The 20075-nt window shown below is 36.4% G+C and overlaps 1 protein-coding gene across 12 annotated transcripts in view; it reads right to left on the reverse strand.

Moving 5' to 3' along the window:
* Positions 1–20075, reverse strand: part of KTN1 (kinectin 1) — a 152161-nt gene that overhangs the window by 110263 nt on the left and 21823 nt on the right. For all 12 annotated transcript variants that reach the window (XM_037832646.1, XM_037832652.1, XM_037832651.1 and 9 more), the window contains exons 2-5: positions 6606–7149; positions 4667–4804; positions 3035–3205; positions 2011–2141 (exon numbers count right to left, since the gene is read on the reverse strand). In XM_037832646.1, coding sequence (XP_037688574.1) covers positions 2011–2141; positions 3035–3205; positions 4667–4804; positions 6606–7128 — 963 coding nt within the window. In that variant the 5' untranslated portion in view covers positions 7129–7149. The remainder of the gene's footprint in view (positions 1–2010; positions 2142–3034; positions 3206–4666; positions 4805–6605; positions 7150–20075) is intronic.

Consider the following 20075-nt stretch of genomic DNA (forward strand, 5'->3'; position numbering starts at 1 on the left):
TACAGGGTGATAGAAGACAGGAGTGAGTGGTTTGGAACACAATTTTGGGAGATGGTAGCACAATGTAAGTACACTGAACAAAGGTAACTATGAATACAGTTGAGAGAGGAAGGTGGGGAGCATGTGAGACACCACAAGAAAGGAGGAAAGATAACGACTGGGACTGTGTAACTTGGTGAAATCTAGAGTATTCAACAATTGTGATAAAATGTACAAATATGTTCTTTTACGAGGGAGAACAAGCAAATGTCAACCTTGCAAGGTGTTAAAAATGGGGAGGCATTGGGGGAGGGATGCAATCAGCATAAACTAGAGAATGTAACTAATAGAATCATTGTATTATGCTTCCTTTAATGCAACAAAGGTGATACACCAAGGTGAATGCAGATAAGAGGGGGGGATAGGGGAGGCATGTTAGACACTTGACATTGGTGGTATTGTCTGATTCTTTATTCCACTTTGATTTAAGGTTATTTTTCCTTTTGCTGCTTCCTAGCTGTCATTTTTTTTCCCCTCTTTCTTTTGCCTCTCTACCTTCTTTGACTCTCCCTCCTGCCTTGTGGAAGAAATGTAGATGCTCTTATATAGGTAGTGGTGAAGGTGGTGAACACATAAATGTATGACCATGCAGAGAACCATCGATGATTTACTTGGGATGGAATGTATGGTGAGTGAACAAAACCATATTAAAAAAAATGGGTTGATGACAAAACCTCGAGGGCAATATACTGAGTGAAATAAGCCAGACACATTAGGACAATTATTGCAGGGTCTCACTGATAGGAACTAATTATAATATGTAAACTCATAGACATGAAATATAAGGTACCAAAATAAAGGACGAGGCTTAAGAATGGGGAGTGGTTGCTTAGTATGAGCAGAATGTTCAATTAGGATGAACTTAAATGTTTGGAAATGAACAGGGGTGTCGGTAGCAAGATGTGAGAATAACTAACAGTGCCGAATGGTGTGTGAATGAGGTGGAAAGGGAAAGCTCAGAGTCATATATGTCACCAGAAGGAAAGTTGGAGGTCAAAAGATGGGAATGTATAAAACTGAATCCTATGGTGGGCAATGTCCATGATCAACTGTACAAATACTAGAAATCACTTCCATGAACCAGAACAAATGTATGACAATACAATTAGAAGTTAATAATAGAGGGGCATATAGGGAAGAACTATATACCTATTACAAACTATATACTACAGTTAGTAGTATGTCAACATTTTTTCATAAACAGTAACAATACTGTTATATCAATACTACGAGTCAACAATTGAGGGGGGTTGGTTAGGGATAGGGGAGGATTAGAGTTTCCTTTTCTTTTTTTCTTTTTTCATCTTTCAATTTATTTCTTGTCTGGAGTAATGAAAAGTTTCTAAAAATTGAACAAAAATTAAGTGTGATGGATGCACAGCTGTATGAGGGTACCCAGGGGCAAGTGATTGTACACTTTGGACCTTTGGATAATTGTATGGTATCTGAACAATCTCAATAAAAATGGAAAAAAAAAAAAAACAGCAATGCTTCTCCCATCCAAATCATTTACTTTCAGAAGGGAAATATCTCACACACGCACCATAAGGAATAACAAAATTTCCAAGGACTCGGGATGATACTATCTTCAGTCAAAAATACATTCCATGTATGCCACCAGAAATCACTTGACCCTGATTTCAACACTTTCCAGTTAGAGCAAAGCAAGGTTCAATTCAGGCAAGTGCCAAACGACTTAAGACCTATAAGTCATTTTACTTATCTTAAGGAATTCGCTTTTGTCAAAGTATTAGATGACTCAACAGGCATCTGACTAAACTAAATAAACGTAGGAATAAATATGGATATATATAAAATAATTTCTGAAGGCATTCTACAATTTTTAGATGTGACTATGTATTCTGGGGTGTGAAGAACGAAAGCAGATAATAATAGTTCTAGCAGCAATCTTGTTGAGTGTGAAATTCTAATCATTACTCCCAAATGGGCCAAAATAAAAAACATGTGTACCTTCTTTAAAGCATCCTGTATCACACCAGATTTCTCCTTTAGCAGGTCTACAACACAAAGAGCCTCATCTTCAGTAAACATCATAGTCTTCAAGGACAGAAGAAAATCTTTAAATTTCACTTCAGCATTTTCTTTAAAAGAAAAAAAAGGGGGGGGGGTTGGCATTTAAAACACACAGGTAATAATTTTAGCAAATGTAAGCATCAAGAATCCCTGGCCCAGAAAGTCACTAACCAAAAGAAACAGATTTACATCTCAGATCAAAAAACAATAAATGCTCCAGTCAAGATGGAAAAAAAGTATTTACCATCTCTAATATAATATGAAATAATTACATTAATTAAAAGTTTGATCAAACTTCATAATACTAAAATGCCAGTATAGACTCACTTTAAACAACATCATTTAAGTGTCTAATGCATTATGTACATGTATTAGGTTATGTTGAGAAATATTCTCATTTATCCTTAATAATTGTGAGACATATAAACCAAATTTTACAATGAGAAAATAAGCTCTAGGATAATTATAAAAAGGAAATCTGATTCTACAAAGATCAAATATAAACAAGCAATGCTGACATTTAAAAAATCCATACAAACACCCCTGTCTCACCCACTCCAATTCTCCCAGGGCTCTCACATTAGGCACCAACATCCTCCTCCTAAAAGAAACTGCCATCCACCAGGACTTAAGACCCAAAGAAGCCCATGATTTTTTAATGTTTCAGCTACTTTAGAGGCTTAAAAAGGCAGTTGTGAATTAGCCTAGAAACCTAACAAGAGATAGTAATAGAAGACAAAAAAGCGCCAACAGCAAAATAGCTATGGGACACGGGCAAGTCAAATTCCAATGTCCAGGTCTACAAAACTGAGGAAGCTGGACTAGAAGATCACCAATAAATCTTTCACTACAAGGATTCTATTAGTCTTTTGAGATGCATTCTTTCTATGACAAAATGTACACAATTCCACCACACTCAACAATGTGATTTTACAACAGCTTGTAACATTCTGTATATTACCTTTGTCAGTTTCAGTCTTCAATTTTTTAGCCCCAGTTTTGTGGATCCCTTCTACTTGGTCAGGTTTAATCAGATCAATAACCTCTCTTTTATCCACCACAGGATTTGAGTTAGCATTATCCATCAAAGGAATATAAGTAGTTGCATGAATAAGAGGTTCATCTACCAAAACTGCAAATTCAACAAAATAATAATTACTCTGGGTTTTTAAAAAAACAAGTGATTAAAAGACATGTAAGGACACTTAAATTTAAGGAAAAATGAGTTTTCAAATCTCCAAAACTATCAATGTGGCTTTAAATTCCTATTTTATCATTTAACAAGTCAAAACAACTTTTTTATAGTTAAGCAGTACCAGTTCGACATCCTTATTTTATAGTAAATCAGTTGCCATCTAAAAATGCCTAGTACATTTCCTCTAATATCTGAAAAATTCTTCCTATACATCCTTTACATTTTTCATTAGTTGCACGTAATTTCTCCTAACACAAAAATCCAATCACATCTAATTAGTGCTCAAGGAAAGCTATTTTTATTTATGTTAGTACTTAACTGAATTCTTATTGTAACTAATGATTTTTAACTGGGTTCCTCTCCTTTGACTTGCTAGGTATAAAATCACAGTCATTGTTCCTTGCAGATATCTTCTCATTCCTAACAGCAATGCCTCTAATTTCTATGGCACACCTTACCACACTGGCCAAAACTTCCAGAACAATATGAAAAAAGTAGAGGAAGGATGCATCTCCTATTACTTTGTTCCTAATTTTAATGAGAAGAACTCTTATTAAGAGCTTGAACACCAAGCCCTATTGGTTAGAGATGTACCCTTCCATATCCAGATGGAAATTTCTCTATATTCCTACCTTTTAAAAAAAAGACTTTTGTGCATACATAGTACTTTTACTTAAAATCAACTGATATTTAATTTTATCAAATCTTTCCAGTATCTACTGAGGTAATATTTTTCTCACCCTTGATTGATTGATAATGTCAAAACTTTAATGCAAATAAAAGAATTTCACCTTTTCCCTTTCCAATTTTAATATTTTTTAGCACTAGCAATACAGAGTCCAGTATAATTTGGAAATCACTGTTGTGTAATCTACATGAATTTCATAGCCATGCTTTCCTTGGATAATCTGAACATCTAAAAACTGTCCAGTTCCTTTTAATTGGATGCTTCCCATATACCTATGCAAATTTTGTTTAGTAACTAATTGGAGAATGTAGGGTAATGCTAGATCTAGTCAATATCCTCAAGCAATAGTTTTAAGTGATAGTAAACAAGGAATCCAATCTTTACAAAGTACAGATATGACAGGAATATTTTTCTTCTATAGAGTCTGCATGCTATTTATATTATTCTTTTCAAAACCGGGTTATGAATGAGAATATTTATCAACACTTTAGCCTTTATAAATTTCAGACAAATTTCTTCATCACTAACCCATACCTGGCACACCTCTCAAAGCACTACAAAACCACAAGGCTAAAGAGAATCCAAGATATTACGATTGTTATATTACACATTAAACTGGAAACTGAGGAGCACGTCAGGTCTCTCAGGTACTTGTCCTATTGTACCTCTCTAGAAATCAGTATTTACAAATATATATGTACACATTTCACCGTTTTCTGTCTTTTGTTTCTTTGATGAAGACTTCTTCTTTCCCAATCCACTTTCTTGTTTAGTGTCTTGATGGAGGGGTAATGATTCTTGCTTTTTTGAAGGTACCACAAAAGTTTCCAGCTTTTTATCCTGGTCATCTTTATTAAAAAATAATAATAATTTAAAAATTAGCACAAACAATAAACACACCAGAAAAATGCAATTATTAATGAATAATCTCCAGAATGCTTTTACCACTAAAATTTTAACTCTAATATACTACTCTTTCACCAATAATTTATCATGTTAGCTTTCTCACTCCACTATACCTATTCTTCAACTTCATCAAGACTTACAGTACTTACCCTCTGACTTTGTATACCATTCATTCATCAGCCACTCTCAGCTGTACTCAGCCTAAAGGCATGGTCAAAACTATCAAATTTTAAAACCCTTTTAATCTTAGTGTTACCAAGCACTTACCAACCAGGTGTCAACAAACATTTTCTGCCAAGGGCCAGACAGTAAATATTTTAGGCTTCACAGATCACACAGACTCTGCCACAACTATTCAATTCTGACATTATAGTGCAAAATCAAACTATAGACAATACAATAGATCTTTCTAAAATATAATTCTGACCATGTAACAAACCTGCTTGAAAATCTTCAACAATGGCTAACCTATAAAGTTCCAGTTCATTAACAATGTATACAAAAACCACCATGATCTAGCCACTTCCTTTCTTTTAGCACTATCTTTTCAGCTTTGTTTCCTTCTATTCACGGTTCAACAATACACTGCAGTCTTGTACCTCTGTGTCTTTATCTTTACACATGATATTCTACCAGTATGGAATAAGACCCCATTATTTGCTTGGTGAAGTGACTCATTACTGAAGACCCAACTCACATACTACCTCCTTGGTAAAGCCTCTTCTAAACTACCTTCAACCCCCAACAGTAATAGTTGCTTTGGTTTCTGCATTTATTCTGTACTTTGTAAATCTCTTACATAAATCATGTTTTATTTTAGTGACTTATATGTCCTTCTCCCCCACTAAAATGTGTAATATCTACTCTATTTCCCTGAATAGCTGGCAAGCAAATATTTAAAATCCATAACCAAATTAACACTCCATGAGACATACAAACAACGTAACAGTAGGCACAAGTCCTTTCATACACAGCCAATTGTTTGCAGTTTCATCCATCACCATACCAACTCTCATGTCCTTTCCATCATAACTCAGTTAATCCCTCTGCCTTGTACACATACCTTATCTCAACCCTCCGACCCACCAAAAAACACCTAGCTAGCCCTTATTCAACCCTTATATTTAATTTCAGGTATTACATACTCAAGTAGCCTACTTTAAACTCTTATGCTGGCTTAGACATAGTTAGGTCATTAAAATAAACTTTTTATATATAATGGCCTATTTAATGTTTGTGTCTACAGCTAGCATATGACTAACTTGAAAGGTACCGATCTTGAAAGCCCTAGTACCTAGTGTAACACCTTGCATAAAACAGATGTTCGATAAAATGTTTACAAAATGAATTTGTAAGATAAACAATATCTGACTGATCTTTTCATCTTTAATACCTATCTAATTGATTAGAAAGTGTTAGTTAAAATAAACGAAAAAGTTCCTAATTGCTGATATTTACAGGTTCTTAGTGGTTTTAACAGCCCAAAGTTGGATTTCATATATTTCCATTAAAAGCTTTTTCCATTTTTATAATATGAAGTGTAGTTTTAAATGCTGTTTTATGATCAATACTATTTCTATCAGCAACTAACATTAATGAAAGCAAATACACAGGAAAAAGGATCCTGCTTTCAGACTTGGTATTTGATATTTAGTATACAATCCTAATAGTTTTTGAAAGTCAAAATTCTCAAATTATTAAAACAAATACAATCATGCAATAAAGTTTAAACAATTACCATACCGCTTCCATTTTTAGACTTCTTTTGCCCTGGTTTCTTCTTTGAGGAGACTGTTTCAGAGGGGGGTGTGGGCTGTTTAGTAACTGGGACAGGTTCTACTTTTTTGCTAGGAAGCTTTGAAACATCACTTTCTCTGGTAACCTGCTCTTCAAGTACAGGTTTCTGTTTCTTTTCCTTCTTCTTTCTTTCCCTAACATTACTTGAAGCTTCAACCACATTTAAAGGAACAGTTATAACTTGCTCATCTTCTACAACCAAGGCATCAGATAATTTAAAGTCCCGGGGTACACTCTCAGAATCAGATTCATGGAGAGTTCCATTTTGGATTTCTTTCTTCTTGTTCTTTTTCTTTTCTGCCTTCTTTCTATCTGTTTTTGTAGGAATAAGTTTTTGTTCTCTTTTCTGTTTTGCAAGAACTTCATCATATAATGTTTCTTTCATGAAAAGCCAGAAGAAGAGGAAAATTACTGTAATAACTACTGAAGGAATAAGGACAATAAAATATGTTGACTCATAAAACTCCATGGTGCTTTTGTTAATGTGATCCTAAATGCAAAGGAAAAAAAAAATCACCTCAGTTTTATAAAAATTAAACAAAACCCCTCCTCCTTAAATTGGCATTTCAGATCCAATGTAAACTACAAATGTAAGCAGCTTAGTTGCTAAAATCATATTCTTTATTACTTTGACAACATTTCAAACATACTATGAAAGAAATATGTATGATAACTAGAAAGTGTTTGTACTATATCCTTTTATTTTTTAATTATGTGAAAAGATTACCATGGAAGGGGAAAAACTTAAATGTCTATTTTTTCTCCCAAATATCCACTTTTGCTACTTTATTTAGTTTTTTCGTCTTATACAGTGTCGATGAATAGTACTACATGTAGTAATTTTGATTCAGCTACAAACATTCACATACTACAGTACCTCAAGGTATTAAGAACATTAGCTTTTGAGGACAGCAATTTTCTAATAATTTAACAAGCAACTCAATTCGTTTTCTACTTTATAAATCTGCAGATTACTAATTTTTGCCACACCTACAATAAACACCACTCATAAACCATGGAGATACTTACATAATTAATTTTTCTGAAAACAGATATTCAAATACTCTCTGGAAACAGACAGGTATACAAACTATTACCAACACACTGGATATTCATTAAGAAATCCACTCTTAATTGCAAAAAAAAAAAAAAGAAAGGTGGTTCATTCCTTCATTTAGAGATTTAAAGCCTATTCCCAAAATGCAAGAATTTATATTCCAGTGACTGACAATATCATGATGTGAAAGGAAATATCAAGCATATGGAAATATAATAAAGCAAAAATTGAAATGTAAGGATTTGGTATTAAAATATATTACAAATTAGATGCTTCTCAAATTTTTCTTAATTTTTTTCAAGGCATCACTTTTGCATAAAACAAGTCACATCATAAAAGCAAGGCTGACCATCACTATCATTCCCAAATGCTAAAAGAGGTTTCTTGCCTTATTGGCAGATGTTCTTTTAGATTAACCCAATAGCTACAGTCTGAAATAGACTCTGACTATCCAGATCTACCTTGAAAATAGTCACTATATCCCTTGTTTGAAGGGTAGTTTCAGCTAAAATTAAACCTCAAAGTAAAAATGATTCTGATGTTTAGATTCTAGATATTATTATTCCTATAAAAATGTAAAAGGCACAAAAAAGTAGCTTGTATTGTTACATGTCATCTCAAATCTGTTGTAGAAAAATGCAGTGTGTAATACAGATGTAATTGAACTCCAGGGCATACTTAGAATAAAGTTAAAGAAGTCAAGTCAACTTTCACACTTTTGATGTACAAATAACTGAGAACTTTTAAAAACTTTTAAAGTTTTTAAACTATTGGTTTGAAGAGTCTTAAAAATAATAAGGAACAGACAAAGAAACCAAATTCCACCTAAACACAGGAATCATTACTCGAAGATTTTGGACCTTAGGAACACCTACTTTTAAATTGGATCAATCTTTGTTTATTGCATATGTCTCTACTAGAACTATTTTATTAGGACCCAAGAATTTTAACACATGACAAAGCTATTCAGATTTATGTGTTCATAGTTGCTGAGACAGACCTGGGAATCACATAACATGATAAATTTGAGCTTATTAAATTGAACTTTGTCTTTCAATTTATATCCCATTTAAAAATGCAGAGCACACTTGATTTGAGTTAAACCAACAATGAACCAAGTCTGAAAATAGCCAGAAATGGAACCTGAAAATAACTGTATGTTCATCAGGACACAATTAACCTTGTGACTAAAACAGCATGTTAACATTTCATGCCTCCATAAGCAACTTTTTAAATGGCATTAACCCAACCCTAGACTTACTAAGATAAAGTTTTAACAGGCTGTAGGGGAAAAGGCATCATGTGCTAACAAAATACTAAAAGAAACAACACAGAATTGTTCTTCCCTGATAATTCACGTTAACATGATCTATCCAAAGTTTTAAATGGATTAGACATATTTTATTGTGCCTACCTAAGTGTTACTTGGTCAACCAGAAAACGCAGAGACCATAAGCATAGCTTCTATAAGCTACACAACAACTTGTTCAACTTGGATAGGGAGCTGGTGGAGAGAAAGGATACAATGAGTTGGAACACTTGGGATTTTGCTTAAGGGAAGAGAGTCTAAGGCACTTAGCAACAACCATAGAAGCTGAAAAATGAGGTCAAGTCAATGCCAGAAAGGCCAGCCAACAAGCTGTGGCCATGTACAAGCCTAGGTCTTAAAAAAAACAATCCATGATGAAACAGCAAGTCTGCCTGTATAGAAAGGAAAAGCAGCAAGTGTTCAGGGAGAAGACAGGCCATGAGAACACAAGAATTCTGAAACACAATTCCTCAGAAGTTCAGATTTTCAGTTCCCTTTTCTAGGTCCCATAAAGGTCTGGAGGAATCATGCTTCCTGGACTGAAGATTTCCAAGAGAGTTCCTTCACACTCTATTCCCCTCTGGTTGAGCTCTTTGCCTCTTCCCACCTCTCTCACTCACTGCATCTAGAGGAACCTAACTGGAACACCAAAACATACTAAGGGTCAAGAAAATGTTTGCATTCCTTTAACCCTATAACCCTTATTACTTATACCAAGAAATTTATTTGAAAGAAAAACCATATATAAAGGTTGGTCACAGAAACACTATATGCAATAAAAAACTGGAAGAAAACTAGAAAATCCAACATTAAATGATTAAATTAGCAAATATGAACTCAACAAAATATTGCTATTAAAACTATAAACACGGGACATAAAAGAAGTCTCAATAAATTTAAAAAGATTGAAATTATTCAAAGCACATTCTCTGACCACAATGGAATACAATTAGAAGTCAATAACCATCAGACTTAGAAAATTCACAAATACCTGGAGGTCAAACAACACACTCCTAAACAATCAGTGGGTTAAAGAAGAAATAGCAAGAGAAATTGCTAAATATATAGAGACGAATGAAAATGAGAACACAACATACCAAAACCTATGGGATGAAGCAAAAGCAGTACTGAGGGGGAAATTCATAGCACTAAACACATATATAAAAAGGAAGAAAGAGCCAAAATCAAAGAACTAATGGATCAACTGAAGAAGCTAGAAAATGAACAGCAAACCAATCCTAAACCAAGTAGAAGAAAAGAAACAACAACGATTAAAGCAGAAATAAATGACATAGAGAACAAAAAAACAATAGAGAGGATAACTATCAGCAAAAGTTAGTTCTTTCAGAAGATCAACAAGATTGACAAGCCCCTAGCTAGACTGACAAAATCAAAAAGAGAGAAGACCCATATAAACAAAAAAAGGTGACATAACTGCAGATCCCGAAGAAATTTAAAAAATTATAAGCAGATACTATGAACAACTGTATGGCAACAAACTGGATAATGTAGAGGAAATGGACAATTTCCTGGAAACATATGAACAACCTAGATTGACCAGAGAAGAAACAGAAGACCTCAACCAACCCATCACAAGCAAAGAGATCCAATTAGTCATCAAAAATCTTCCCACAAATAAATGCCAAGGGCCAGGTGGCTTCAAAGGGGAATTCTACCAAACTTTCCAGAAAGAACTGACACCAATCTTACTCAAACTCTTTCTAAACATGGAAGAAAATGGAGCACTACCTAACTCATTTTATGAAGCTAACATCAATCTAATACCAAAACCAGACAAAGATGCTACAAAAAAGGAAAACTACCAGCCAATCTCCCTAATGAATATACATGCAAAAATCCTCAACAAAATACTTGCAAATCAAATCCAAAGACACATTAAAAAAATCATACACCATGACCAAGTGGGGTTCATTCCAGGCATGCAAGGATCGTTCAACATAAGAAAATCAATCAATGTATTACAACACATTAACAATTCGAAAGGGAAAAATCAAATGATCATCTCAATAGATGCTGAAAAAGCATTTGACAAAATCCAACATCCCTTTTTGATAAAAACACTTCAAAAGGCAGGAATTGAAGGAAACTTCCTAAATATGATAAAGAGCATATATGAAAAACCCACAGCCAGCACAATACTCAATGGTGAGAGACTGAAAGCCTTCCCTCTAAGATCAGGAACAAGACAAGGATGCCCACTATCACCACTGTTATTCAACATTGTGCTGGAAGTGCTAGCCAGGGCAATCCAGCAAGACAAAGAAATAAAAGGCATCCACATTGGAAAAGAAGAAGTAAAACTGTCATTGTTTGCAGATGACATGATCTTATATCTGGAAAACCCTGAGAAATCAACGATACAGCTACTAGAGCTAATAAACAAATTTAGCAAAGTAGCGGGATACAAGATTAATGCACATAAGTCAGTAATGTTTCTATATGTTAGAAATGAACAAACTGAAGAGACACTCAAGAAAAAGATACATTTTCAATAACAACTAAAAAAATCAAGTACCTAGGAATAAACTTAACCAAAGATGTAAAAGACCTATACAAAGAAAACTACATAACTCTATTAAAAGAAATAGAAGGGGACCTTAAAAGATGGAAAAATATTCCATGTTCATGGATAGGAAGGCTAAATGTCATTAAGATGTCAATTCTACCCAAACTCATCTACAGATTCAATGCAATCCCAATCAAAATTCCAACAACCTACTTTGCAGACTTGGAAAAGCTAGTTATCAAATTTATTTGGAAAGGGAAGATGCCTCGAATTGCTAAAGACACTCTAAAAAAGAAAAACCAAGTGGGAGGACTTACACTCCCTGACTTTGAAGCTTATTATAAAGCCACAGTTGTCAAAACAGCATGGTACTGGCACAAAGACAGACATATAGATCAATGGAATCGAATTGAGAATTCGGAGATAGACTCCCAGATCTATGGCTGACTCATCTTTGATAAGGCCCCCAAAGTCACTGAACTGGGCCATAATGGTCTTTTCAACAAATGGGGCTGGGAGAGTTGGATATCCATATCCAAAAGAATGAAAGAGGACCCCTACCTCACCCCCTACACAAAAATTAACTCAAAATGGACCAAAGATCTCAATATAAAAGAAAGTACCATAAAACTCCTAGAAGATAATGTAGGAAAACATCTTCAAGACCTTGTATTAGGAGGCCACTTCCTAGACTTTACACCCAAAGCACAAGCAACAAAAGAGAAAATAGATAAATGGGAACTCCTCAAGCTTAGAAGTTTCTGCACCTCAAAGGAATTTCTCAAAAAGGTAAAGAGGCAGCCAACTCAATGGGAAAAAATTTTTGGAAACCATGTATCTGACAAAAGACTGATATCTTGCATATATGAAGAGATCCTACAACTCAATGAAAATAGTACAGACAGCCCAATTATAAAATGGGCAAAAGATATGAAAAAACAGTTCTCTGAAGAGGAAATACAAATGGCGAAAAAACACATGAAAAAATGTTCAGCTTCACTAGCTATTAGAGAGATGCAAATTAAGACCACAATGAGATACCATCTCACACCGATTAGAATGGCTGCCATTAAACAAACAGGAAACTACAAACGCTGGAGGGGATGTGGAGAAATTGGAACTCTTATTCATTGCTGGTGGGACTGTATAATGGTTCAGCCACTCTGGAAGTCAGTCTGGCAGTTCCTTAGAAAACTAGATATAGAGCTACCATTCGATCCAGCGATTGCACTTCTCGGTATATACCCGGAAGATCGGAAAGCAGTGACACGAACAGATATCTGCACGCCAATGTTCATAGCAGCATTATTCACAATTGCCAAGAGATGGAAACAACCCAAATGTCCTTCAACAGATGAGTGGATAAATAAAATGTGGTATATACACACGATGGAATACTACACGGCAGTAAGAAGGAAAGATCTCGTGAAACATATGACAACATGAATGAACCTTGAAGACATAATGCTGAGCGAAATAAGCCAGGCACAAAAAGAGAAATATTATATGCTACCACTAATGTGAACTTTGAAAAATGTAAAACAAATGGTTTATAATGTAGAATGTAGGGGAACTAGCAGTAGAGAGCAATTAAGGAAGGGGGAACAATAATCCAAGAAGAACAGATAAGCTATTTAACGTTCTGGGGATGCCCAGAAATGACTATGGTCTGTTAATTTCTGATGGATGTAGTAGGAACAAGTTCACTGAAATGTTGCTATATTATGTAACTTTCTTGGGGTAAAGTAGGAACATGTTGGAAGTTAAGCAGTTATCTTAGGTTAGTTGTCTTTTTCTTACTCCCTTGTTATGGTCTCTTTGAAATGTTCTTTTATTGTATGTTTGTTTTCTTTTTAACTTTTTTTTCATACAGTTGATTTAAAAATGAAGGGAAAGTTAAAAAAAAAGAAAAACAAGGAAAAAAAAAAAGATGTAGTGCCCCCTTGAGGAGCCTGTGGAGAATGCAGGGGTATTCGCCTACCCTACCTCCATGGTTGCTAACATGACCACAGACATAGGGGACTGGTGGTTTGATGGGTTGAGCCCTCTACCATAAGTTTTACCCTTGGGAAGACGGTTGCGGCAAAGGAGAGGCTAGGCCTCCCTGTATTTGTGCCTAAGAGTCTCCTCCTGAATGCCTCTTTGTTGCTCAGATGTGGTCGTCTCTCTCTGGCTAAGCCAACTTGAAAGGTGAAATCACTGCCCTCCCCCCTACGTGGGATCAGACACCCAGGGAAGTGAATCTCCCTGGCAACGTGGAATATGACTCCCGGGGAGGAATGTAGACCCGGCATCGTGGGATGGAGAACATCTTGACCAAAAGGGGGATGTGAAAGGAAATGAAATAAGCTTCAGTGGCAGAGAGATTCCAAAACGAGCCGAGAGATCACTCTGGTGGGCACTCTTACGCACACTTTAGACAACCTTTTTTAGGTTCTAAAGAATTGGGGTAGCTGGTGGTGGATACCTGAAACTATTAAACTACAACCCAGAACCCATGAATCTCGAAGACAGTTGTATAAAAATGTAGCTTATGAGGGGTGACAGTGGGATTGGGAATGCCATAAGGACCAAACTCCACTTTGTCTAGTTTATGGATCGATGTGTAGAAAAGTAGGGGAAGCAAACAAACATACAAAGGTACCTAGTGTTCTTTTTTACTTCAATTGCTCTTTTTCACTATAATTATTATTCTTGTTATTTTTGTGTGTGTGCTAATGAAGGTGTCAGGGATTGATTTAGGTGATGAATGTACAACTATGTAATGGTACTGTAAACAATCGAAAGTACAATTTGTTTTGTATGACTGCGTGGTATGTGAATATATCTCAACAAAATGATGATTAAAAAAAAAAAAAAAAAAAAAAAAAAAAAATGAAGGGAAAGTTAAAAAAAAAGAAAAACAAGGAAAAAAAAAAAGATGTAGTGCCCCCTTGAGGAGCCTGTGGAGAATGCAGGGGTATTCGCCTACCCTACCTCCATGGTTGCTAACATGACCACAGACATAGGGGACTGGTGGTTTGATGGGTTGAGCCCTCTACCATAAGTTTTACCCTTGGGAAGACGGTTGCGGCAAAGGAGAGGCTAGGCCTCCCTGTATTTGTGCCTAAGAGTCTCCTCCTGAATGCCTCTTTGTTGCTCAGATGTGGTCGTCTCTCTCTGGCTAAGCCAACTTGAAAGGTGAAATCACTGCCCTCCCCCCTACGTGGGATCAGACACCCAGGGAAGTGAATCTCCCTGGCAATGTGGAATATGACTCCCGGGGAGGAATGTAGACCCGGCATCGTGGGATGGAGAACATCTTCTTGACCAAAAGGGGGATGTGAAAGGAAATGAAATAAGCTTCAGTGGCAGAGAGATTCCAAAACGAGCCGAGAGATCACTCTGGTGGGCACTCTTACGCACACTTTAGACAACCTTTTTAGGTTCTAAAGAATTGGGGTAGCTGGTGGTGGATACCTGAAACTTTTAAACTACAACCCAGAACCCATGAATCTCGAAGACAGTTGTATAAAAATGTAGCTTATGAGGGGTGACAGTGGGATTGGGAATGCCATAAGGACCAAACTCCACTTTGTCTAGTTTATGGATGGATGTGTAGAAAAGTAGGGGAAGCAAACAAACAGATAAAGGTACCCAGTGTTCTTTTTTACTTCAATTGCTCTTTTTCACTCTAATTATTATTCTTGTTATTTTTGTGTGTGTGCTAATGAAGGTGTCAGGGATTGATTTAGGTGATGAATGTACAACTATGTAATGGTACTGTAAACAATCGAAAGTACAATTTGTTTTGTATGACTGCATGGTATGTGAATATATCTCAATAAAATGATGATTAAAAAAAAAAAAAAAAAAAAAAAGAACAGATAAACTATCATGGGTAAATTTAATGTTCTGGGAATGCCCAGGAATGACTATGGTCTGTTAATTTCTGATGGGTATAATAGGAACAAGTTCACAGAAATGTTGCTATATTAGGTAATTTTCTTGGGGTAGAGTAGGAACATGTTGGAAGTAAAGTAGTTACCTTAGGTTAGTTGTCTTTTTCTTACTCCCTTGTTATGGTCTCTTTGAAATGTCCTTTTATTTTTTTTTTTTTTTTATTTTTTGATTTTTTTTTATTTTTCATACAGTTGATTTAAAAAAAAAAAAACAAGGAAAAAAACATGTAGAGCCCCCTTAAGGAGCCTGTGGAGAATGCAGAGGTATTGGCCTACCCCACCTCGATGGTTGCTAACATGACCACAGACATATGAGACTGGTGGTTGATGGGTTGAGCCCTCTACCACAGGATTTACCCTTGGGAAGACTGTTGCTGCAAAGGAGAGGCTAGGCCTCCCTATAATCGTGCCTAAGAGCCTCCTCCCGAATGCCTCTTTGTTGCTCAGATGTGGCCCTCTCTCTCTACCTAAGCCAACTTGAACGGTGAAATCACTGCCCTCCCCCCTACATGGGATCAAACACCCAAGGGAGTGAATCTCCCTGGCAACGTGGAATATGACTCCCGGGGAGGAATGTAGACCCAGCATTGTGGGATGGAGAACATCTTCTTGACCAAAAGGGGGATGTGAAAGGAAATGAAATAAGCTTCAGTGGCAGACAGATTCCAAAAGGAGCCAAGAGGTCACTCTGGTGGGCACTTCTACGCACAATTTAGACAACCCTTTTTAGGTTCTAAAGAATTGGGGTAGCTGCTGGTAGATACCTGAAACTATCAAACTACAACCCAGAACCCATGAATCTTGAAGACAATTGTATAAAAATGTAGCTTATGAGGGGTGACAATGGGATTGGAAAGCCGTAAGGACCACACTCCACTTTGTCTAGTTTATGGATGGATGAGTAGAAAAATAGGGGAAGGAAACAAACAAACAAACAGACAGACAAAGGTACCCAGTGTTCTTTTTTTTTTTCAGGAGACAAAGATTTTATTTTTATTTCATTGATGAGCAAAGAAATTTGAGACTTAAGCTTGATGAGAATTATAACCAAACATGTTTACAGACAAGGAAAAATTCTTTTATAATCTGTTGTCACAAAAGAAGTTGGTGTTCCTTTATAGAAAATATATAAAGAATGATTAGAAAGTTAAAAGTTACTTGTAGTCTCTCCAACAAGAGATCATTACTATCAACATACTCCAGTATTTTTGCAAATCCTTGTATTTTTTCAATATATGATTATACTCTGCATATTATTTTGTAACCTGCGATTTTTTAGCAACCATATAGTTAGAGCATTTTTTCATGTCACTCCATGTTCTTCTATGATATCCTTTAGGTTTGGATGAGTGCCCAGTTGTGGCTGAGGCTTTGGCCATGGTGACTAAGGGGCCAAAGTTTGTCAAGGCTACCAAGGGTTGCATTGTGTTTTCTATAGTGTGGACACATGATACATTTACTTAATCATATAATCTCTTTTTATAGAGCATTTAGGTTATTTCCCATGGGTCTTCATTATAAAGAAAAGTTTTGCCTTTAATTTTTTTTAATCTTCATTTTATTGAGATATATTCATATACCACGCAATCATACAAAACAAATCGTACTTTCGATTGTTTACAGTACCATTACATAATGGTACATTCATCACCCAAATAAATCCCTGACACCTTCATTAGCACACACACAAAAATAACAAGAATATTAATCAGAGTGAAACAGAGCAATTGAAGTAAAAAAGAAAACTGGGTACCTTTGTCTGTTTGTTTCCTTCCCCTATTTTTCTAATCATCCATCCACAAACTAGACAAAGTGGAGCGTGGTCCCTATGGCTTTCCCAATCCCATTGTCACCCCTCATAAGCTACATTTTTATACAACTGTCTTCGAGATTCATGGGTTCTGGGTTGTAGTTTGATAGTTTCAGGTATCCACCACCAGCCACCCCAATTCTTTAGAACCTAAAAAGGGTTGTCTAAAGTGTGCGTAAGAGTGCCCACCAGAGTGACCCCTCGGCTGCCCCTGGAATCTCTCCGCCACCGAAGCTCATTTCATTTCCTTTCACATCCCCCTTTTGGTCAAGAAGATGTTCTCCGTCCCACGATGCCAGGTCTACATTCCTCCCCGGGAGTCACACTCCACGCTGCCAGGGAGATTCACTCCCCTTGGTGTCTGATCCCACGCAGTGGGGAGGGCAGCGACCCCACCTTTCAAGTTGGCTTAGCTAGAGAGACAGGGCCACATCTGAGCAACAAAGAGGCACCTGGGAGGAGGCTCCTAGGCACAACCATAGGGAGGCCTAGCCTCTCCTTTGCAGCAACCGTCTTCCCAAGGGTAAAACCTGTGGTAGAGGGCTCAACCCATCAAACCACCAGTCCCCTATGTCTGTGGTCATGTTAGCAACCATGGAGGTGGGGTAGGCGAATACCCCTGCATTCTCCACAGGCTCCTCAAGGGGGCACTACATCTTTTTTTTTTTCCTTGTTTTTCTTTTTTTTTTTTTTTTAACTTTCCCTTCATTTTTAAATCAACTGTATGAAAAAAAAGTTAAAAAGAAAACAAACATACAATAAAAGAACATTTCAAAGAGACCATAACAAGGGAGTAAGAAAAAGACAACTAACCTAAGATAACTGCTTAACTTCCAACATGTTCCTACTTTACCCCAAGAAAGTTACCTAATACAGCAACATTTCTGTGAACTTGTTCCTACTATATCCATCAGAAATTAACAGACCATAGTCATTCCTGGGCATCCCCAGAACGTTAAATAGCTTATCTGTTCTTCTTGGATTATTGTTCCCCCTTCCTTAATTGCTCTCTATTGCTAGTTCCCCTACATTCTACATTATAAACCATTTGTTTTACTTTTTTCAAAGTTCACATTAGTGGTAGCATATAATATTTCTCTTTTTGTGCCTGGCACAGTTCTCCCTTCTCCTTCCCGGAGCTGACAGCCCCTCCTCCCACGGGACTCCCACGGGACTGAGCCTGGCAGGGAGGGGCGCGGGTCCCCTGGCCGCAAAAACTTACAGATTTCGCTGATCTCAGCAGTTCCACGTGTTCATGAGTGTTGTATGAAGTATGCCCAAAGTCAGATTGCTCTGTGGTGTCCAGTCCACGCAGTTCCTGGCTTTCTACCTACTTCCCTGGAGGAGTAACTAAAACATACAGCTCACCAGTCTGCCATCTTGCCCCGCCTCGCACCCAGTGTTCTTTTTCACTTTAATTGCTCTTTTTCACTTTAATTATTATTCTTGTTATTTTTGTTTGTGTGCTAATGAAGGTGTCAGGGATTGATTTAGGTGATGAATGTACAACTATGTAATGGTACTGAGAACAATCAAATATACAATTTGTTTTGTATGACTACGTGGTATGTGAATATATCTCAATAAAATGAAGATTAAAAAAAAAACTATAAATACACAATTGCCAAAAGATGGAAACAACCCAAGTGTTCATCAACCAATGAATGGATACACAAAATGTATTATATACAGTCGATGAAATATTATTCAGCTGAAAGAAGGAATGAAGTCCTGATGCATGCAATAGCACAGATGAACCTTGAGTACATTATGTTGAGTGAAATAAGCTAGACACAAAAGGGCAAAATTTGTATGGTCTCACTAATATGAATTAATTACAATGAACAAACTCACGGAGTTAAAATCTAGTGTATAGGTTACCAGGATACAGAATAAGGGCAGAGAATGGGAAGCTGATGCTTAATGTGTGCAGAATTTTTAATAAGGTTGATTGCAAATGTTTGGAAATGGGTAGAGGTGATGGAAGCACGTCACCATGAGTGTAATTAACAGCACTGTATTATCGGCATGACAGTGGCTGAAAAGGGAAGTTTAGGATCGTGTATGTCACTAGAAGGAAAGCCAGAGGATAAAACATGGGACAGTATAGCATAGTGAACCCTGTTGTGGATGTAACTGTGGTAAATAGTACAAATATAAGAATGTTCTTCCATGAACTAGTACAAATGAAGTATTAATAATAGGATGGTATACAGAGGAAAATACAAATAATGCAAACTATGGACTACAGTTAATATTGTAATATTCTTATAATGTTATAATATGTAATAATGTTATAATATCCAATTATAACAAAGGTATCATACCAATGCTAATGTCAATAATAGGAAGGGGAAAAGGGATATGGGATTTTTCTTTGGGGAGCAATGAAAATGTTCTCAAATTGATGGTGGTGATACATGCACAACTCTGTGATTATACTGAGAGGCAATGACTGTACATATTGAATGGATTGCATGGTGTATGAATAAAACTGTTTAAAAAACAAAGAAAACACTATAAATACTGAGAAGATTGTGGGAAAATGGAAGAGTAGGGAGCTCCAGGACACAACCATTCCACCAGAACAACTATTAAACAGGCAAGAATTGTCTGAAACAACTATTTTGAAACTCAGGAGGACAGAAGAGCACTGTACTGCACGTATCCAGGGAACGGTGGGAGGAAAAGGTTGATAAATTGCAGTAAAGAACAGTAAATTGTTCTCTCCCTGCTGTGGTGAGCAGGAGCAGTGGTGGTAGATACTTAAGG

The sequence above is a fragment of the Choloepus didactylus genome, chromosome 4 (genome assembly GCF_015220235.1).
Source record: "Choloepus didactylus isolate mChoDid1 chromosome 4, mChoDid1.pri, whole genome shotgun sequence".
Lineage (NCBI taxonomy): Eukaryota > Metazoa > Chordata > Mammalia > Pilosa > Megalonychidae > Choloepus > Choloepus didactylus.